Below are 21898 nucleotides of genomic sequence, written 5' to 3'. Positions count from 1 at the left end.
AAATAAGTAATACGAGGCAGTACACATCTTAAAACCTCGGGGATTTATTGTTTTTAGACCGTTGTTTGTATACTGTACATGCAGCCAGTGTAAGATATTTAGTGCTGAAAATTGGCGGGCTTCATTTATCAGAACGAAATTACTGTAATTTTTATAGCCTCCGAGAATCACTGATCATTTTATGATTTGCTTTAAAGTGATATTTGATTAGGCTTGCCTCCAACACAAGTATCTCGTGCCATCTACAATCAAGTCAATATTAAGTGGTCCACTGAAGGTAGTAGTTCTGTGATTCTACCCAGGGTTTTTAGACTTATCTCAGAGTGCACGAAGTAGAGAACCACACCCACACATCAAATGCGGAGACACAAACACAGAAAGACGAGCAGAACAAAAGTGCATTCGTTGTTGACTCCCGTGGAGTCACGTCCATTTCGAGGGCAAACAATTGCGGAAAAAATCCAAAGAATTCGGTCGATATCAGTCTATTTAAATTTTTAAAGAGCATTCGTATGCAAATGTGTTCTCTGAACTCTGACCTTTCATCCACAACCTCCGATAATGCCATTTGCAGGCCTTTCAAAGGAATGGTTACATCAAACACACTCAGCGTTATTTACCAAGTTGTTTGGAAGCCACAACAGACAACACGACAAACAATGCTATTGTCAACTTTCGGACAAAAACTACTGCGGAAAGCCTTTACATTTTTACTCTTCATTGTACATCCATATGGATATGAGTCAGATACACTTAAAACGAGTTCTCAAAAAGTCGTTTAAGTACACAAAACGTTCATATTAGGCAGGAAAGCAAGAAGACCTGCTGACAATATTCAGTACATCAAGCACCCTCTTATATTTTCTTCGGGAATATGGCTACGCCGATACTGCGTTAACGACCGAATAACCTTTTGGAAGATATTAAGAAGTCTTTGAGGATTGAGATACCTCTGCAACAGCCCTTTAATAATAAGGTTTCTACATTTAAGTGTTAAAATACAAGGAATATGTTCTAAATGGCAAGACTAACACTGCATAAAACCCTATAATACTTACTGTATTAACATGGATTATTGCCTGTATTTTAGCTGAAGAGTGCATATACAGATGAATACAGTCAAGAATCCATTGTTTGTATTCAGCAAGCCTGTATTCATGTGGATTCATGTGATTCACGTGTATTATACTGTAATACAGGCAACTCATTAGTGTGAATTTATCTGAATTATTGGGTTTCACGCAGTGTAAATTGTCAACTCCGTGGCTGCACTCAAAATTTGATTTAAGGTAGTATGCGCCTCGAAAGTGCAAGACTTGTTCTGGCTTTCCTTGATGAATCTTTCAACCGAATCAAGAATGAAAAATCAGGTGTCATCGCGCAAGTTTGATATTAGAAAAACAAATTACCTAATATTTACCGATATTTGAAATTCAAAATGGCGGACATCCCTGTGTTAAGTCTATGGGGAAAATACAGTTTTCGGTTTTGTAAAACTAAGACGGTTAAAAATTCTTCCTCCGAGAGAGTCAAATGAGTCTATACAATTGGTGGACCAGAAAAGTCATTCTAGCTTAGGAGTTAGTGTGTTTTAAATGGTTTGTCGAATTCTGGAAAGAATCAACGACGGGGAATATTTTGCTGGATATGTTGTAGACTTTGTCCGCTTATGTAGGCGAGAGTGTAATCCTACAATTACGGTAAGTTTGCAGCCATTTTTGTTTGCAAACAAAGATAGTGTTCTCGTCGTCTCCGCTATCATAACGTGTCTCGTGGGATTTACTTTAATACCGCCATGAAAACTACCATAACGTTGTATTCACGACTGGTGTCGCGTTATGTGAATTGATGCTGCACGGTCTATAGATTTCAAAGCTCATTAGAGGCACCGAGCAGCACAATGTTAACATGTAATTAGTCTCGATAAAAGGCATCTACGTTTCTTCTTCGACTGAAGTAAGGCTGAAGTTGATGGAATAATTACCGCGGACATAAGGTTGACTTATTGGCGTTCGTGCAGATTATCACAAACGAGTTAATGGCGGTCGTAATTTCTAAAGCCCATTCAAAGATACATTAATATGATTCTAATCTTAATAAAGCGCCTTGAATGCGCCGCGGTTTTGAAACAAGGGTTCTTCATATAATGTCACGAGCACCGTACTCATTTGCTTTACAAAGAATTATGCAGTTTTCGATATTTAGCATGACTTAAAGATAAAAATTCATTGCATGTTCGCACACTTCAGAATGGCTGTCATGAACTTCGATTGAGTCAATATGTGTGCATCACTGCGATATGAATCATATTTTGATCCGTTTCGTTGTTTCTCAAATTTCCGATACGCAAATCATTCTGTCCTTGGGGATGTGTCTACACTGTGAAACTTCATAATCTTTGTTGTATTTTCATTCTAAGGTTGATTGCAGGGTCTTTATGAAGGCCGTCATCGTTATTGACCGGTCACGACCGACATGTCAAAACACATGTGTTATGAGCGCAATTAAACCGACAGAAATTTTGTGGCGCCGTTTGGTGATATCTTGGAACTGGATTTAGTGTTGGAGAAGGAGAGGGTATTGCTTGCATCGTAGTACACATCTGCCGTGCTAGATAGAAAAAACACAATAAAATAAGCAATACCCGATAGTTACGTCCCTGTGGTCGAATCGCCATCTTTTTTTCTTTTTTCAAGTATAGCGTTACGCAACTTTGCGCTCCAACAGAAGCTCGATAACGCGCAGTCTCGGAGCATCACAATAATGTCTGAAAAGACAGTCTACACCGAGACGCCATTTTTAAATGTCATCAAAATACATCTACGCAAGTTTGTCGTCACTGTATTTTACTCGGAAATGTCTCAAATGTATATGTCGTGGCAACCGGGAACATATGGTTCCTTTCAAGGAATTCCAAAGGCTGAGTTCTATTCATCCTTTATCGTTATCCGTAAAGATTGGCATTTAACGTATGCCCTATATTATGCCTGTGAGCGTCCACTCTTAAATTCTGCAATCTATGTTTTTACTTTCATGTCATTAATCATTTAATAATAAAGGGCCGCATGAGTTATTCAACCGTGTATCTATCCCATAATTTCGATGAAAAGACGCATGAATTATATTTTGTATGGCTAGTCTGCTTATTTAACAATCTTTGCTATTCTCAACCTTTGAAGTAACAAGGTGCATAAAATTCGGACTCCAAACGGTAAATAGCGGGTAATGAGCTACTTGCGGTGGAGATATTATGGTCGGCGCAACAGTTTATCGATTGTTGAAAGACAGGGAATTTTATTTTTTTTACCAAGTTTACCTCACTCGGTTTTGCCTAATTGCACTCATTGAAATTCGGGTCGATCAAAACCAATTAATTATGAATCGTTTTCCCATCTGACAACAATCCATTCGTATCTTTCACTGCGGTTGCATCACTATCGATCGGTGCTTTTTTTCTTCTCCCACTGATTTTAAATGCCGACGCGATCTGGCATTCGTTCAACGCCGGAGGGAAAGTCTGCATGCATGTGTAAATGTCAGTTAATGCGAAAGTGTCACAATTGAGCGATTCCAAACCAAATTAAATATACATATAGGCTGCATATTATTGTAAAATATAGCTTGCTGGTTGACTATTTAATAATTCTACCTGACAGCATGCCTATACACTAAGAATCATAAAACTGGAAATGTTTGAAGATTAAAGTCGGCGAAACGACATCTTCATCGTCTGAACCAAAGATGAGAATAAACAAAAAACATCACCTTGCGCTATTGCCTTTCCACTTGCTAGCACGATCAGTAACCAGGAATACAATACTAGATTTTCCATCCGAACAATAGCTTTGGTTACAGTTTCTTTGTGAGCGTCGGGGACTCAGCTAATAGATCGTAGTCGCTGGCTTTCTGTATCACAAAGTCGTTGGAGTTTATGCACAAACAGCGCCTATATATCCCAAGCGTTTATGAAAACACTGCCGCTGAAAAACTCGTCTCCATCTTCGTGGAAGAGAAGTCTTCTGGGGGAACGGATGCGAGACGGGGAGATGAGTTTTAACACGCAGGGAATGCGGTGTTGTCGTCCCGGTGAAGACAACTGCTTGAGAGAGGCGTTCACAGGTAATGCTCCCAAGGTAGCCCCTTTCACATGGAAATATCGCTGGATGCACCGACCAGGTAAACAAAAGCCACGGCGACGCTCTAAATAACTGGGCGTCGAACCAAACTAAGCTACACGATTCCTCCCTATTCAACTTAAATATTCGGTCGATGCCTCCCTCAATGGGTTGGATAAAACAAAAGGACACAACTTCGACCCCTTCGTCAGGGGGTCACAGGCTGCTTCGACTGCCCGGCTGTTCACACACAACACCGCCTCGGTTTCTATTGACAACCAGGTAACGTGATACGCTGATTACCTCTCGACGAAAAGAAGCAACGGTAACATTTTGACCTGTCTTATTTTTCGGGCTCACCGGCTGGAAGAAGGTAATTTCGGACAATCGGTGGAAGAAAAGCTGTGTTTGAAAAGCGGTTCACATGGGCAGGTGCCCGATAATCACACACGGCGGATGTGAAAAACGATCGACTGGCCTTTCTCTGCAGCGTTTGTCAGCTGTAAGCTATACAGAGAGCACCAGCAGAACCGGATCTTTTTTCAATTTGTGAGGACTGTGAAAGACGCCAATGTAGCCAGACTACTCCAACTGTTTCTATGGCACTGGCGGTGCCTCATGACCTCGCGTAACATCAGTAGCCAATAGAGCGAGTCCGTGTGCACGTAAAAATAACAATTTGCGTTATGGCGATCTATAATTTAGACTAATTAGTTGAAGGATGTACGTAACTAGTATTTATGCATCTAAATTGATCATATATTGAAAGTGGCACCAATTTAGGTAAGATCCCTCATTTGAGGACTGTGTTTCTCGAACTGACACATTTTCCCTATCATCAGTGAAATGAATAAAGAAAGGCTTCATTTAGTTCTGAAATTATGAAGACATGTAAATCATTGAAATTGATGACTTTCTTTTTTTTCTGTCTGTCAGTAGTGCGGAACTAGGTTGGCAATTAATACGGTAAATTAATCATTATTTTGTCAATTTAAATGAAATGTATGATACATACCCAAAGACCTACCTACCTATACACACATAGATACATAGATACATACATACATACATACATACATACATACATACATACATACATACATACATGAAAGTACACTCGTACGCATAAAAATGCAAAACGACAACTAAATAATGCTCCTACCGAGGGAATCATTGCCTGGCAATTCTGTTGTCTGAACCGGGGGTGCTGTCGTCACGAATGGCAGAAATGTTGTTGTGTCGACCGGTGCTGTAGTTGGAGCAATTAAATTTTCGTTGCAGTTGGTCTCGTAGCAGCAAGTATGGCTCTATATGCAAGTAAAAATAGGGTTGTGTGAATTGGGATCTCCTGAAACAAACCCTCGACTTTAACGTTAAAAATGTAATTTACTACATTGTATTTCGATTTACAGGCGGCAAGCATATATTGATAAACTGTGCAGCGTCGCAGGTCCATGCTTATATGAAATTCGATAGCCGTCTGAAAAATTACAAATGTTACAATCTGCAGCTTTTGGAATTTAACAACCAAATTTCATATCCGAAAGATGCATTTCTCACTTTCAATTTCCTCGAATTTGTCAAACAAGAAGTGAAATATTGTACCGGAAAGATCAGCCTTCAGATAATTTAGGGGTGTGCACTTTAATCATTGGAAGGAATCATCAAAAAGCTTTGCGCTCCAAATATGAGAATTTTAGTTTAATTTCCCGGGGCATAAACACTCTTTCCTAAAGAATTCAACATTTTCTAACAGTTGGCTGTAACGTTAATATTTTTTTGTAAAGGGTGAGGTTACAAATTTTAGTGATTTCGGTTTCGCCAACTTTTATCCATTTCTGACCATCCCTCAAAAGATCAAAATGGTTCAGCCCATGACGATATCAGTCTCTTCCCGTTGCTATGGAAGCAGCCTTGACTTACAGGGTATTCATTCCCACAGAATATGGCGGCTTGACTTGCAGACAAACATCCCAGCACAACTGAGTTTCCAGTTCCGCCAGTGGTCGTCGTGTAACAACTTCCGGTAGCCGTACAGGTGTTCTGTCCTGCCGGGCACGCAGGTTGCGTGCATGCGCATATCAGCTCACCAACTGTCGATTGTTCGAAATCAAAATGAAAGAAAAATTATTTAATTAAAAAAATTATCAGGGAATTTTAACGTGGCGCTCATTAAATTTGACCCCCCTTCCCCCCCCTATGTCACCAGTGTCCATGCTGTCGTAGTAGACGTTGGAAGTTACTTGTAATGTTTGTCCGTTACTTGCAATGTGTTCGGTTCTTCACTTCGGTTCGTTTTAGGAAAGCACTACATCTGTCTGATAGCGCCATCGCAAGTTTACTATCTTATTCTCGCTTTTCACCGAACAAAGCAATGTATAGCTGCATGACAATTTCAGGAAAGCAAGCACTGACATAAAATCATAAATTTCACAGGGTTTTATTTTTTTCATTTGATAGTTGATACATCTGCCAGGGAATTTATATTCGCTGATTTACTAGTAAAACAAAACTTAGTAATTCTGCTATCAGATTTGAACTCCAATTTGTGTTTTGCAAAATTAGCAAAGATACACAATTTAGCAGAGCTGTCTATCGGTGAAATTAGCGGAATAAATTCTCGATAAATAACTAGTCTAGTGCTTTTACAAACTCTGTCCATCATAGGGACAGATGACTGTCACAATTAGGCGAAACTCAAAGGATAGCTTTCCGTTAGAGGAGTCAACATTGGTGGCAAAGAAAACAGTGGCTAACGTATAGACACCACGGTTACAGCTAGCTGTTTCTAAATAGCATTTTCTCACACACTGAACCTTCCGTTTCCAGCACATAAGTAACGATACTGTGGAGGGGCGCTCCCTTCGGGTGTCAGTAAAATTTAACCTTTTCACCATCATGGTTTGGCCCACATCCATTGTTATCAATGATAATCACGGACCATTTCAAGGGGCTTTGGGATCAGCAGATAAAGGATAGAGAGGGCACCCACCGATGACTTCAATCTCACAGATCTGTCCTGTATAACCAACCGGACAATTACAGGTGTACGTTGTACCATCACCAGACACTATACAGGTACCGCTATTCAGACATGGGTTTTGGTCGCACGCATCAGCTAAACATCGAACACGGGGAGGAGGGTAAAGCAAAAGGTTTAAACACACATAATTACTTGTATTTGCGCCACAATAGGGTGGAACGGGGAGTTTTGGCTTGTATAGGGATACATACGTGTAATTTTACTCAGAGATTCGGAGAGAAAAAAGTCCCGCCAGATTATGTCATTCAAGTGAAAAATAAACTTTTTGTCGAATTTCACCCTAACGACATTACCTTCAATTAGACAGGCAATCCTTTCGTCCTTAATCTTAATACAGTCGAGTATCATGCATAAACTCGCATTGCAAATGATCAAAGTAATTGTGCAGGAAAGTGGAACGAATCTTTAAATATTGCATGAAATAGTAAAAAGCGCATATAACATTACTAGGTACTGGATTAAAGATAATAAGTTTGGAAGCGAAGCTGTTAATATCGTTATAGTATACGGTGCGGCTACTATTCAAGCGCTACCTAGCCCGTGCGAGTCCTGTGCCATACCTATATAAACAGTGAAAGTGTGTAGAAAACAGTTGAGTTACAGTGTGCAGCTGGCTAGAGTGAACGTCGTACAGAAAATACATCTTAGAATTGTTCATTTTTCTTTGAAATTAGTATAAGACAAGGCAGACAGAGTGTGTGCTCGCTAAAGTTCTTAAGTCTGTAAAACTGTTGGTCTAATAAGAACAAGAGAGGGAAGTAACATGTTATGTGCATTTAGTTAAGTACTGGAGGAAAGGCTACGTGACCAAAGATTGAGTCAAGTAAGAAAACTAATTAAAGCTGCAAGCAGCATTGGCGGGGCCCAAGCGGATAACATGGTTGAAAGATCTTGCACTAATGATATTATGTGCAAAATTCGATCTTGAAAAGTATGATTTTGAACATCATCTCATAGTTACTGTACATGTCAGTGGGAATTGCATATTCTACGTAAAATCCAATATGACGGCGAAATATGAAGGATGTAGCACTTGTGGTTACTGAGTTATGGACATATACTCATATTTAACGGCAAAGGTCACTGAGGTCACGTGACATTTTGTCAAAAAAATTGTAAAGCTTAGTTATCCCTATATACCAAAAATCAGACCTCTAGCTCTATTGGCTAGCTCAGAATTTGATATGCGCATAATTAATGAGGTAGAGGATGTGGTGTCATAAGGTCTCCCATCATACCAAATATGAAGGGTGTAGCACTTGTGGTTACTGAGTTATGGACATATACGTATTTTCAAGGTCAAAGGTCATCGAGGTCATGTGACATTTTGTCAAAAAATTGTATTGCTAAGTTATCCCTATATACCAAAATCAGACCTTTAGCTCTATTGGCTGGCTCAGAATTACATATGCGCATAATTAATGAGGTACAGGATGTGGTGTCATAAGGTCTCCCATCATACCAAATATGAAGGGTGTAGCACTTGTGGTTACTGAGTTATGGACATATACGTATTTTCAAGGTCAAAGGTCATCGAGGTCATGTGACATTTTGTCAAACAAATTGTATTGCTAAGTTTTCCCTATATACCAAAAATCAGACCTTTAGCTCTATTGGCTGGCTCAGAATTACATATGCGCATAATTAATGAGGTACAGGATATGGTGTCATAAGGTCTCCCATCATACCAAATATGAAGGGTGTAGCACTTGTGGTTACTGAGTTATGGACATATACGTATTTTCAAGGTCAAAGGTTATCGAGGTCACGTGACATTTTGTCAAAAAAATTGTAATGCTAAGTTATGCCTATATACCAAAAATCAGACCTTTAGCTCTATTGGCTGGCTCAGAATTACATATGCGCATAATTAATGAGGTACAGGATATGGTGTCATAAGGTCTCCCATCATACCAAATATGAAGGGTGTAGCACTTGTGGTTGTTGAGTTATGGACATATACGTATATTCAAGGTCAAGGTCATCGAGGTCACGTGACATTTTGTCAAAAAAATTGTATTGCTAAGTTATCCCTATATACCAAAAATCAGACCTTTAGCTCTATTGGCTGGCTCAGAATTAGATATGCGCATAAAATCCAAGATGGCGGCCAAATCATGTGACCAATCCAAATGTCTTTCGCAAACTTAAAAGAGATAACTCTGAGGATGAGATGAGTAAAATTTGAGTTAAATCGGTGTGTTTGTTCTGGAGAAGAAGATTTTTAATTATTAAATTGCGATTTTCATAAATCCAAGATGGCGGCCAAATCACGTGACCGATCCAAACGTCTTTCGCAAACTTGAAAGAGATCACTCTAAGGATGACATGAGTAAAATTTCAGCTAAATCTGTATGTGGTTCTGGAGAAGAAGATTTTTAAATTAAGTCGGTATTTTCGCAAATCCAATATGGCCACCAGGTCGCGCGACTATTCGAAATTTCTATACCCAGGTGCACGAGATCTCATAGGTACCTATTAGCCCTGCAAGTTTCAGAAGTTTGCGGTAAGCGGTGATTGAGTTCTAGGTCGACAAAAAAGAGCGGAAGAAGAAGAAGAAGAAGAAGAAGAAGAAGAATATTGAACTCCTATAAAACCAATAGGGGCCCAGCCGGTAGGCTTGGGCCCCTAATTACGGCGCCCTCAGACTTAGATGGCTCGCGCAAACCTCACAGCTTTCGGCAGCAGTTGTCAGCCTGCGGCAAAACAAGCGTCACTATGGGCGTGACAATTCTGTACCTGTTATTTCTAACTCGCAGTTGATACCGGTAAAGCCCGCTTGGCATGAACACACGTATGATGTCGTGTCGGGGTAGCTTATGAAGCAAATACCTCCATTCAGGCATGGGTTTGGTTCGCAAATGTCTTCGATGGTGAAAAAAGGGTCGTGAAAAAGAAATTTAACAACAGAAACATGTCGTGTGTTACGTCAAACAAATCACCACAACAAATATTGGAGAGAAGTACAAAAGAGGAAGATAAAAAAGAAGGATGTTATTATTTTGGATTAAGATTTCAAAGGAAGAAGACAACAAAAAGATAACAGCCCAAAACCCAAACAAACAAAAACAAACAAAAAATCACAGCAAAATTGAAAGAAAAATAAACATATCAAAGGGAAAACACAGAAGAAGTTGTGCGCTCAGATATATAGAGATATAAGTATCGGAATGTCTTGCAGAAAAATATCACACAAATTTAAACTGTTATCGCAAACAAGACAAGTGAAGTTATGCAAGGAAGAATTTGGAACCATCCGGGGAAAAGAGACCAGGAAAGAAGATGAGTTTGTTTAGTATTGCTTTCCTCTGTACAAATTTATATCTACCTTGTATTTCGAGTTCGCAGTTGGTACCAGTGTAACCTGCGTAGCAACTACAGTAGTATGACTCCGTGCCTGAGGAACTTAGGAAACAGTCGCCATTCACGCAGGGATTCTGTGTGCATGCGTTAACTGAAACAGTTTTGTCAAAAAATAATGTCAATGGAGTTATATGGCCGACATGCAATGAATGCACAGGGCGACTTGCGTGTCACAACGAACGAGGCTGTAGAAGAACGACTTGTTCGCATTGAGGAGGATACCGTGTTGGTTTATAGTATGTTTGGTCGATGACCACAGTGCATTTTTACATCTCTAATGTAACATCGTTTATAAAATTCTCAATTAAGATTGTGTTCATATGGTCAGAAAGGTAAGTCCCTCGTGCACCACAGGATACAACAGGATGTACATATGTACAAACAGATCACCATAATAAAGTTTGAGATCTTCGGTTAATTGTTAGGAGAGAGTAATAAACATATATGTATACAGGCACCCTTTACTTGAACACAAAAGGCTGTAACTTATACCAAATTCTAGTCCAGACTGAAGTACAGTTTTCAACAAGATTCGGACAATGTATGCATAAAGACTGTGCTGTCATGTTGAACACAAACCACTTTGACACGTTGGTTTTGAACCTTAGAGTTTTGAAATTTTGGTTTCAAATCTAAAATTACACGTAGACAGTAGAGGGGAAAGACCCCTTCTACTGTCACTGGAGTAATATCTCTGCTCTTTGTTGGTGTCGAACCTGATTGCCTCAGCTAATGTCTATTAACCAGTACACTTTTAATTTACACCTTAGTGCCACCAGTGTGAGTATATTGAGGTTCGATTCAAAGAAAGCGTTAAACACTTTAAGTTGGGACTTTAAGGTAAGTGAAATTACGCCAGGAAGGATTTTGTTTCATCCAGGATATAAAAGGACCAGGAAAAAACAAGGAGTTTGTTTAGTATTGCTTTCCTCTTTACAAAATTGTATCTGCCTTGTATTTCGAGTTCGCAGTTGGTACCAGTGTAACCTGCGTAGCAACTACAGAAGTATGACTCCGTGCCTGAGAAACTTAGGAAACAGTCGCCATTCACGCAGGGATTCTGTGTGCATGCGTTAACTGAAACAGTTTTGTCAAAAAATAATGTCAATGGTATAATACTCTAACGGGAGTTATGGCAGTGAATGCACAGGGCGACTTGCGTGTCACAACGAACGAGGCTGTAGAAGAACGACTTGTTCGCTTTAAGGAAGATACGGTGTTGGTTTAGAGTATATGTGGTCCATGACCACAGTGTATTTTTACTGAATCTCTAATGTAACATCGTTTATAAAATTCTCAATTAAGATTGTGTTAATATGTCAGAAAGGTAAGTCCCTCGTGCACCACAGGATACAACAGGATGTACATACGTATCAAATAGATCACCATAATTAAGTTTGAGATCCTCGGTTAATTGTTAGGAAAGAGTAGTAAACTTGCATATATACATGCACCCTTTACTTGAATACAAAAGGCTGTAACTTATACCAAATTCTTGTCCAGACTGAAGTACAGTTTTCAACAAGATTCGGACAATGTATGCATAAAGACTGTGCTGTCATGTTGAACACAAACTACTTTGACACGTTGGTTTAGAAAATTTTGAAAAAAATACATCAAAACTTTAAGTTACAGCTAAGAGTATTAAAATTTGGTTTCACATCTAAAATTAAACGAAGACAGTAGAGGGGGAAGACCCCTTCTACTGTCACTGGAGTAATATCTTTGCTCTTTGTTGGTGTCGAACCTAATTGTCTCGGCTAATGTCTATTAACCAGTACACTTTAATTTACACCTTACTACCACCAGTGTGAGTATATTGAGGTCTTATTTAAAGACAGCATTAAGACAGTTTAATGGAGATTTTCAGAAAAGTGAAATTATGCCAGTAAGGATTTTGAATCATCCAGGAACAAAAAGACCAGGAAAGAACACGGAGTTTGTTTAGTATTGCTTTCCTCTTTACAAAATTATATCTACCTTGTATTTCGAGTTCGCAGTTGGTACCAGTGTAACCTGCGTAGCAACTACAGAAGTATGACTCCGTGCCTGAGGAACTTAGGAAACAGTCGCCATTCACGCAGGGGTTCTGTGTGCATGCGTTAACTGAAACAGTTTTGTCAAAAAATAATGTCAATGATATCACACGTTAATTGGAGTTATATGGCCGACATGCAGTGCATGTGCAAGGCGACTTGCGTGTCCCAACGAACCAGGATGCAGAAGAACTTGTTCGCATTAAGTAAGATACCGTGTTTGTTTAGAGTATATGTTGTCGATGACCACAGTGCATCTTTACTGAATCTCTAATATACCATCGTTTATAAAATTCTCAATTAAGATTGTGTTAATATGGTTAGAAAGGTAAGTCCCCCGTGCACCACAGGATACAACAGGATGTACATACGTACAAACAGATCACCATTATTAAGTTTGAGATCCTCGATTAATTGTTAAGAGACAGCAATAAACTTGCATGTATACATGCACTCTTTACTTGGATACCTGTCAATATATGCATATTGCATACAGGCTGTGCTGTAAAGTTGAACGCAAATTACTTCGACAATTTGTTTCGAAAAATGTGATAAAAACATCAAACGTTACAGCTAAGATATTGTAAATTGCATTTTGACATCTGTAATGGACAGTGGAGGGGGAAGACCCTTCAACTGTCGATGGATTAACGTCTCTGCTGTTTGTTGGTGCCGAACCTAATTGTCTCGGCTAATGTCTATTAACCAGTACCCTAGTACTAGTTCAGTTCACTAGTACATATTAACACCTTACACCAGTGTGAGTATATTGAGGTTCGATTCAAAGACAGCGTTAAGACACTTTTTAATGCAGATTTCCAGACAATTGAAGTTATGCAAGGAAAGATTTGGAACCATCCAGGAAAAAGGACCAGGAAAGAACATGAGTTTGTTTAGTATTGCTTTCCCTTGTACAAAATTATATCTACCTTGTATTTCGAGTTCGCAGTTGGTACCAGTGTAACCTGCGTAGCAACTACAGTAGTATGACTCCGTGCCTGAGGAACTTAGGAAACAGTCGCCATTCACGCAGGGGTTCTGTGTGCATGCGTTAACTGAAACAGTTTGTCAAAAAATAATGTCAATGATATCACATTATAATGGGAGTTATATGGCCGACAGGCAGTGCATGCGCAAGGCGACTTGCGTGTCGCAACGAACGGCGCTGTAGTAGAACTTGTTCGCATTAAGGAAGATACCGTGTAGGTTTAGAGTATTTGTGGTGGATAGCTTAAGTGCATCGTTACTGAATCTCTAATATTACATCATTTGTAAAATCGCCAATTAAGATCTTGTAAGTATAGCCAGAAAGGCAAGTCCCTCCTGAACCACATGATACAACAGGATGTGCATACGTATCAAATAGATCACCGTGATTAATTTGAGATCCTCAGTTAATTATTAGGAAAGAGAAATAAACATACATGCATTCTACTTGAAGAGATAGAAGCTGTAACTTACAACAAATTTTAAACTATTTTGTTCTGTAAAACAAGTACAATTGTCCAGAGTTTGATGAAACACAATTTATTTGCCTATCAAATTCTACCAATTGTTGATGCAGAAAATCTAGTCCAGATTAATATATAGTTTCCAACAAGAACACTGGACGATACATGCATGCAGGCTGTGCTGTCAAGTTCAACACAAACCACTTCTGATACGTTAGTTTTGAGAATATACGTCACAAGTTACAGCTCAGGCATTTTGAAGTTCGATTGCACATCTAAACTTGACAGTAGAGGGGGAAGACCCATTCTACTGTCTATTGAGTGAAATCTCTATTGTTTGTTGGTGCCTAACCTAATTGTTTCGATTAACCAGTCACTTCAATTAACACCTTACTACCAGTGCGAGTATGCTGGGGTGCGATTCAAAGACAGGGTTAAGACACTTTAATGGAAATTTCAGACAGTTAGTTTGTTGTTAATTACATCTTACATGGCAATCTACGATCTACGTGTAACATTTCTTACAACTTAAAACTGTCGTGCAGTTAATGATATCACGAATAAATTTAATCGTTAATGACAGAGAAAGATCGTTAATGGAAGAGAGGGATAATTCGCGGCAGCTCAAGCGCTTTTTGCGGATGACATTGTTAGACGCTAGCGGCATAAACTCTTGCTTTCAACACCTTGGAATGGTATTGACTCCGCTACCTTGAATATCGCAATTGTGTCCAGTGTATCCTGCTGCGCAGACGCAAATGTGCATGGTTGGGTCATGGTAATATACGAAGCATGTGCCTCCGTTTTGGCAAGGACCAGACGTGCACGCGTTAACTGTAACAATGGAAACCATATAATGCAAATGTAACGGTGTGAAAAGAAAACTATCGATAACTTGTGTCTTTCATTGATGGAACGAAAATGATCTTGGTTGAATTATATAAACGTTTTAAATTACCATCGGCATATTAAAAGTGCGTTTCTTCGTTTTCCTAACCCCTCAACCAATCTAGTATTCTATAGCATATATGTTGTACAGTTGCAATCTAAAGTGAAAAGGATGGTATACATAAACGAACTTCATCATGAGTTCGATCACTCACTGACTATTTCGTTCTCACAGTACGTCCCTTCGTGCGTCGATGGACACTGGCAAAAGAATTCGGTTGGAGATACGTTCGTACAGGTGGCTCCGTTCAGGCACTGGTTTGCGTCACAGGGAAGGATAACTGAAAATAAGGGCGAAGCGGGAAAGAATATAAAAATAAATACCGAAAAAAGATGAAAGTGAAGGGGATTAAGCGTCAAAAACCTCGGTTTTAATGAAAATGTAACAATGGTAAGAAATATAAATGAAATGCAACACGTTCAGAACACTAATGAAATAATAGGTGGAAGCAAGCATGATAATCAATGACGGACGATTGTGATAAGTCTTGTACGTGGCTTAAACACTAACAGTTACGAACATAGATGAGCATCCTAAAATGGTAGATAGTTTTTAAGTCATGAAATACATCGACGTCGATTTCTTGGAATCGACTAACAAACCAACCTTCTTGGCAGTTTTGTCCATCAAAGCCACTGGCACATACACATGTGTAAATGGTGTTGTTGTCAAAGTCGATAAAACAGGTGGCGCCATTCAGACAAGGACTTGGGTTGCATGCATCAACTGATGAAGTGATGAAGAACAGATGGTGAAGGGGTGAAGGAGTGGAAGCAAATACATCAAAAAGGTGATACGAGTGAGAGGACACTGACGTCCAAATATTCTGATATCTACAGAGCATGACAGTTTAATAGCTTGTATAAATGTTGCTAAATCAAAGAATCAATGGTGTACAACCAAAATTCGTTAACTTGCAACACTGTAGTATGTGTTACGAAATGCATAGCTATTTGCCCACCCAACATGACAACAAAATGCCCAACCAAGGTGCGTAATCACAGTCACACTGGTGTCATCGCGCTATTTCCTAATGCGTGTGTCTCTTTTCGCGAAGCGCATTCCCTTGTTGTTGGCAAGTTAACCAATTTCGGTTGTAGCCAATGGGTGATTTTGATGAGTGTCTTCAAGTGTTGAAGATAGTGAGTGCTCTGAGTTTAATGCGTGCAAGTGGACCCGCAGAGAGATGGGCTGTTGTAAAACAGATGCAATTGTTGGTAAAGGAAAAATGGTGGACAGAACGAAATAAATAGTGGACAGATCAGGAAACAGCATTACTAGCTAAGTGTTCCGAATCATATCTTCTTACACAAACCTTTAGTCTCGCATGTAACACCGATGAACCCGTCGGGGCAGTAACAAATGAAATCGTTTGTGTCTATGAAGTTTTCAAGGCAAGTGGCACCGTTTTGGCAGGGAGCAGACAGGCAAGCGTCTATTGAAGGCGTATGCAAAGCAAGTGAAATGTGAAAGGTGTTGTTAATAGCTGGCATGTGGGAGGGTCACGATGAGGGTGAATGCAAAACGATTTCACACAAGGACCTGCAGAGCCATAATGAGTCAGCTTTGGTAGGAGACAGGGATCTTGTTATTCAAGGGCCAATAAGCTGTAACTGTAATGCTTTGACTTGTATGTCGGATTGCAGTGTTTTGATGCACTCCCAAAAGTATGATGAGATACACAGTATTGAGCTCGTGAACACAAGCGTTTACATGTGCAGACTGTATTGTTATTGTTGACAAGTGAATTCTGGTACGGACTAGAATTCAAATATAAACAACTACAGTGCATTTTACACGCATAGACGCTGTGTTGACATGTTTAATAGTAGGGTTTCAATATCACCACATGCTTTGGGGAGTAGAGCAAGAACTTGCGACCGAGATACAAAAAAAATAGCAAAACAATCGTCAAAGTTACAAATTCTGGCCCTTTGATATCCAGTATTATCATTTGTGATGCAAATGTAACAAAAATGATACAAATAAAATAGTGAATCATATGTACCACCAAGAAATGTGATGTTTGCGTTATTTGTGATGCACTTTGGTTGATTCAAAACATGGAAAATATCGTTCGTCATATACATGTTTTACCATACAAATTCCCACGATATCCAACACCAACAGTGAATACAACTTTCACTTTGTATAGACAGGAAAGTGTTCATTTATTGTTTTATTTCCTTAATTTTTTGGTGAAATATTTAAGGGCGCGCTGCACCGAATATTTTGTTCAAAATCACTTTTTTTGCAAATATTCATTTAATTATACTGAACTAGTTAACCCAAGATTAAAATATTCGTCAAGTTATTCACCTTTTATATTGTCAAGCAATCATAAGTTGTGTGAGGAAGAAGTGTTAATTTATGCAAATGTATGCAAAACATTCGATTTCTCTTTTCTCCAAATTTCAAGATTTCCTAAGAATTTAACTTCTCTCTGGCTGGGTCAAATTTCCTGAAATTTTCACATTACGTTCTTTAAATGCTATATAAAAACGACTTTTGTTAAGCATTAAAATTCTAACATTTTGAATACAAGGCATTTTAATTTTGCTAATGGTGTTATTAATCACTTTTTTGGGTGTCAGTCTTTCAACCCTTGCCATTTTAGAAAGAGGATAGATAATGAAAAATAAATAGTCGTTTTTTTCTACATATACTCTTGTTTGAAGTGAAATATTCATTTCAAAAAATGATATCAAGTTTTTGACTTTAATTTTTATCATTAATACCAAAATGAGGTTTTTACCCCCAAAATACGCCCCTTCATAATTCTAGTAAACTATTGCTGCCATACCAGACTTTAAATTATCTGCTTTTTGAAAATATGTAGTGTGAAGCGGTATTCTTGTCATCTTAGATGAGAGAAATATTCCTTTTAAAAACTGTGTTGGCAACATGCAGCTCCACCTTAATCTGCGGCTGGTTTTCTCGGCCCTGGTAGAGTTCAACACTAACCTGGTATGTAGGTTTGACAGTTCAAACCAATGTAATTTATGGGACAGTTGCAGAAGTAACCTCCATCGTTAGTGGTCGAGCAAATACCTCCATTCAAGCAAGGGTTTGAGGAGCATCCAATAGCTGTGTAGATGGCATGGAACATAAAAACGGGAATATGAGGTGATTGTTTGGTGGAAGTTGCTGGGAAGTGAGATGAAAGCAAATTCTGCAAGCACATGTGCATGATCTGACGTCAACAGTTATTATTTTTTAATTTTAAGAGGCATATTTCAACTGCCACGTGTGGCCAACTGCTTCGTTGACAGGTGAAACGCAACATCGATGACCTGCCCTGTGTCATCTGATAATGGACAATTATTACGGGCATCGCTTATGATCGGTCAAATCAACAAAAATAAGGCACTCATGTGGAGCATTTTTATTGGAAGGCAAAATTGTAGATCACGGAAACACGAGAGTGTGTTTCAATCCAATAGATGAACAGCCGATAGAGATCTGCGTTAGGAAGATATTCACTACATGAAGAACAACAAACCTTGTATCTGACACGTGGTGCCGACAAAACCGTTGGCACAGACGCAAATGAAATCTGAGGGGTCGTTGACATTCTCGAAGCAAGTAGCACCGTTTTGACACGGGAATGTTAAACAGACGTCTAGAAATAATACGGAAGTGTCAAATAAAGAAAATGCTACACAAAGAATCAAATCACGGGACAGAGCTCTTCAAATGGCCATATAGCAACGCAAAACATTTCGCAATTGTCTGGAAACTTATGTTGACGAGATGTCAAAATTGTTTTGGCCTGTTCCTGTATAGCAGTGTTAATGCGACATAAGTAGTGTTGAATAGTATAATAATCGAAATTTAGTACGCAAACATTACCCCGTATTCAGCCTACTGATTCAACAACTAACGACAAGCCATATTCCAAGATCCAAAGAATTGGCCGGGATATTTCCATGTATCAAGAAAGCTTACTTCATTTAAATGATTTGCTATTGTTTGGTGAAGAAGACTGACTGATTGCATATATTTTATTTGATTGAGTAGTGACCAAACATTGTGTGTGAAGGTCAACAATATTTCGCAAGGCAGACCTGGAACGTAAGTTTGGTAGTTTGAACCGAAGTAGTTAGGAAGACATATGCACTCGTAGTCCTGACCGTCAAGCAATGAGGAACAAGTACCACCAGTCGCATAGGGGTTTGTAATACACCCTGTATCATACAATAAGAAAGTAATGGCGCTCTGTTATAAAACCCATGCACTGATCGACACATAATGTAAGGCCAATATCCTAGCTCCTCGAGTTCTTCCAGTCCGACAAAAATCCCCTGCATGGTCCTTTAACGATCCCTAAATCACTACAACAGATTGGTGATGATGTCCCGCCACCTTTTCTGATAATCGACGAAAGAAATCATATCAGAGCTACAAGTTTACCAGTTAAAGGTTATAAATTGTGACCAACAACCAGATCTAATTACACCCGTAGCTTTCACCTTAATTCTTTAGTAAAATAATTTAACCTGCTGCTGGTCTACTTGACCACGGCAAAGTTTATCACTAACCTGCTGTGTAGGTTTGACAGTTCAAACCAGAATAATTTATGGGACAGTTGCAGAAGTAACCTCCATCGTTTGTGGTCGAGCAAATACCACCGTTTAAGCAAGGGTTTGAGGAGCATCCAATAGCTGTGTTAATGGCATGGAACATAAAAATGGGAATATGAGGTGATTGTTGGTGGAGGTTGCTGGGAAGTGAATATAAAGTAAATTCTGCCAGCTCATGTGCATGATCTGAGCACAGGGAAGCCAATCAAAAACAAATAAACAAGTATACAAAGAAATAAAAATCAAACAAGCAAAAAAATACAAATAAAGAAAAAATTAAAGAAAAAATACAAGCGAGCATAAAAATATATAAATAAATAATAAACAAGCATATAAACGAGCAAGCAAATAAATAAAAAGTAACAAAAAAACCAAGCATACAAGCAAGTATATAAAAACATAAGTGGATGAATAAATAAATAATAAACAAACATACAAAACAAAGATAAACAAACCCACAGTATCATTGAACTTTGTTACTTTGTCACTCCAGTCATTCCTGAAGTACAAATCGCTCTGCAGAATGACCGTATCGAGCACTTTCCCAACCAGCGAGTACAACCTAAACCCACCTCTATATTTATACATACATACAAACATACATATATATATATATATATATATATATATATATATATATATATATATATATATATATATATATATATATGCATGTATGTATACATTTGTTTGTTTATGTGTTTGTTATTTATTCAAAGTTCTATGATATCGTACGTTTGTTTGTTAATATATCTGTTTGTTTATGTTTTCCTGTATGTTTGTTTATTATTTATTATTTATTTGTATGCTAATTTTCATGTTTGTTTTTGTTTATTAACTTATTTTTGTTTGTTTGCCTGTTTGTTTGTTTGTTTGTTTGTCTGCTTATCTGTTTGTTTATCCGGGCTTCCCTGTGATTACACCGGTACCTTACACCTTAATTCCATGGTGAAAAATTTAACTTGCGACTGGTCTACTTGACCACGGCAAAGTTTATGACTAACCTGCTGTGTAGGTTTGACAGTTCAAACCAGAATAATTTATGGGACAGTTGCAGAAGTAACCTCCATCGTTTGTGGTTGAGCAAATACCGCCATTCAAGCAAGGGTTTGAGGAGCATCCAATAGCTGTGTTAATGGCACGGAACATAAAAATGGGAATATGAGGTGATTGCTTGGTTGAAGTTGCTGGGAAGTGAGATGGAAGCAAATTCTGCAAGCTTATGTGCATGATCTGACGTCAACATTTTCTCTTAATTTTGAGAGACTTATGCTCTAAACTGCATCGTTGACAGGTGAAACGCAACATCGATGACCTATGCCGTGTCATCTGATAATGGACAATTATTATGGGCATCGCTTCTGATAGGTCAAATCATTCAAAATAAGGCACTCATATCGTGTATTTTGAATGGAAGGCAAAAATGAATATCTTTGAAACCATGACAGTGTGATCCAACCCAATAGATAAACAGCCGATACAGAGATCAGAGTTATTGGAAGGCATTCACTACATGAAGAACAACAAACCTTGTATCTGACACGTGGTGCCGACAAAACCGTTGGGACAGACGCAAATGAACTCTGAGGGGTTGTTGACATTCTCGAAGCAAGTAGCACCGTTTTGACACGGGAATGTTAAACAGGCGTCTAGAAATAATACGGAGGTGTCACGTAAAAAATAACTCAACAAACAATTGAATCATGGGTCAGAGAAAAAACCTCTTCAAATGGCTACAGCAACGCAAAACATTTCACAATCGTCGAAAAACATGATGACGAGATGTCAAAATGGTTTAAGCTTGTATCCTATTAGGAAGCGTTAATGCGACGTGCATTTGTGTTGAATAGTATAAAAATCGAAATTCAGCACACAAACATTACCACGTATTTACTGCGTCATTTCCAACTACCTACTATAGTTACAAGATCCAACGAATTGACCAAGATATTGCTTTAGTTTTGTAAAGGAAGATGAGTGACTGTTTATATTTTATTTGATTTGCGTACAGGCACAGCATTGGCTGTTAAGGCCAACTATATTTCGCAAGGCATTGTGGGTGAACGAACCTGGAACGTAAGTTTGGCAGTTTGAACCAAAGTAGTTAGGAAGACAAGTGCACTCGTAGCCCAGACCGTCCGGCAATGAGGAGCAAACACCACCATTCGCACAGGGGTTGGTAATACACGCTGTATCATACAATGAGAAAGTGATGGTGTTCTGTTAAATAACCCAGACATCCTTGTATTGATCAGCATATAATGTAAGGCCAATATTCCACCACCTCAAGCTCTTCCAGTCCAACAAGAGCCCCTTACATGGTCCTTTATCGATTCATCTATCGTTACGACAGATTTG

The 21898-nt window shown here is 38.8% G+C and overlaps 1 protein-coding gene across 1 annotated transcript in view; it reads right to left on the bottom strand.

Annotated features, from left to right (window-relative positions):
* Window positions 1–21898, bottom strand: part of LOC139152239 (protein eyes shut homolog) — a 116625-nt gene that overhangs the window by 77183 nt on the left and 17544 nt on the right. The window contains exons 9-22 of the mRNA XM_070725381.1: window positions 21610–21729; window positions 21070–21189; window positions 20545–20667; window positions 19499–19621; window positions 18460–18579; window positions 17922–18104; window positions 15564–15683; window positions 15112–15237; window positions 14720–14842; window positions 13487–13612; window positions 12502–12627; window positions 7108–7233; window positions 6039–6208; window positions 5278–5422 (exon numbers count right to left, since the gene is read on the bottom strand). Coding sequence (XP_070581482.1) covers window positions 5278–5422; window positions 6039–6208; window positions 7108–7233; window positions 12502–12627; window positions 13487–13612; window positions 14720–14842; window positions 15112–15237; window positions 15564–15683; window positions 17922–18104; window positions 18460–18579; window positions 19499–19621; window positions 20545–20667; window positions 21070–21189; window positions 21610–21729 — 1851 coding nt within the window. The remainder of the gene's footprint in view (window positions 1–5277; window positions 5423–6038; window positions 6209–7107; window positions 7234–12501; window positions 12628–13486; window positions 13613–14719; window positions 14843–15111; window positions 15238–15563; window positions 15684–17921; window positions 18105–18459; window positions 18580–19498; window positions 19622–20544; window positions 20668–21069; window positions 21190–21609; window positions 21730–21898) is intronic.

The sequence above is a fragment of the Ptychodera flava genome, chromosome 15, assembly GCF_041260155.1.
Source record: "Ptychodera flava strain L36383 chromosome 15, AS_Pfla_20210202, whole genome shotgun sequence".
NCBI classification, from domain to species: Eukaryota; Metazoa; Hemichordata; class Enteropneusta; family Ptychoderidae; genus Ptychodera; species Ptychodera flava.
This window is presented reverse-complemented; position numbering and strand designations above follow the sequence as displayed.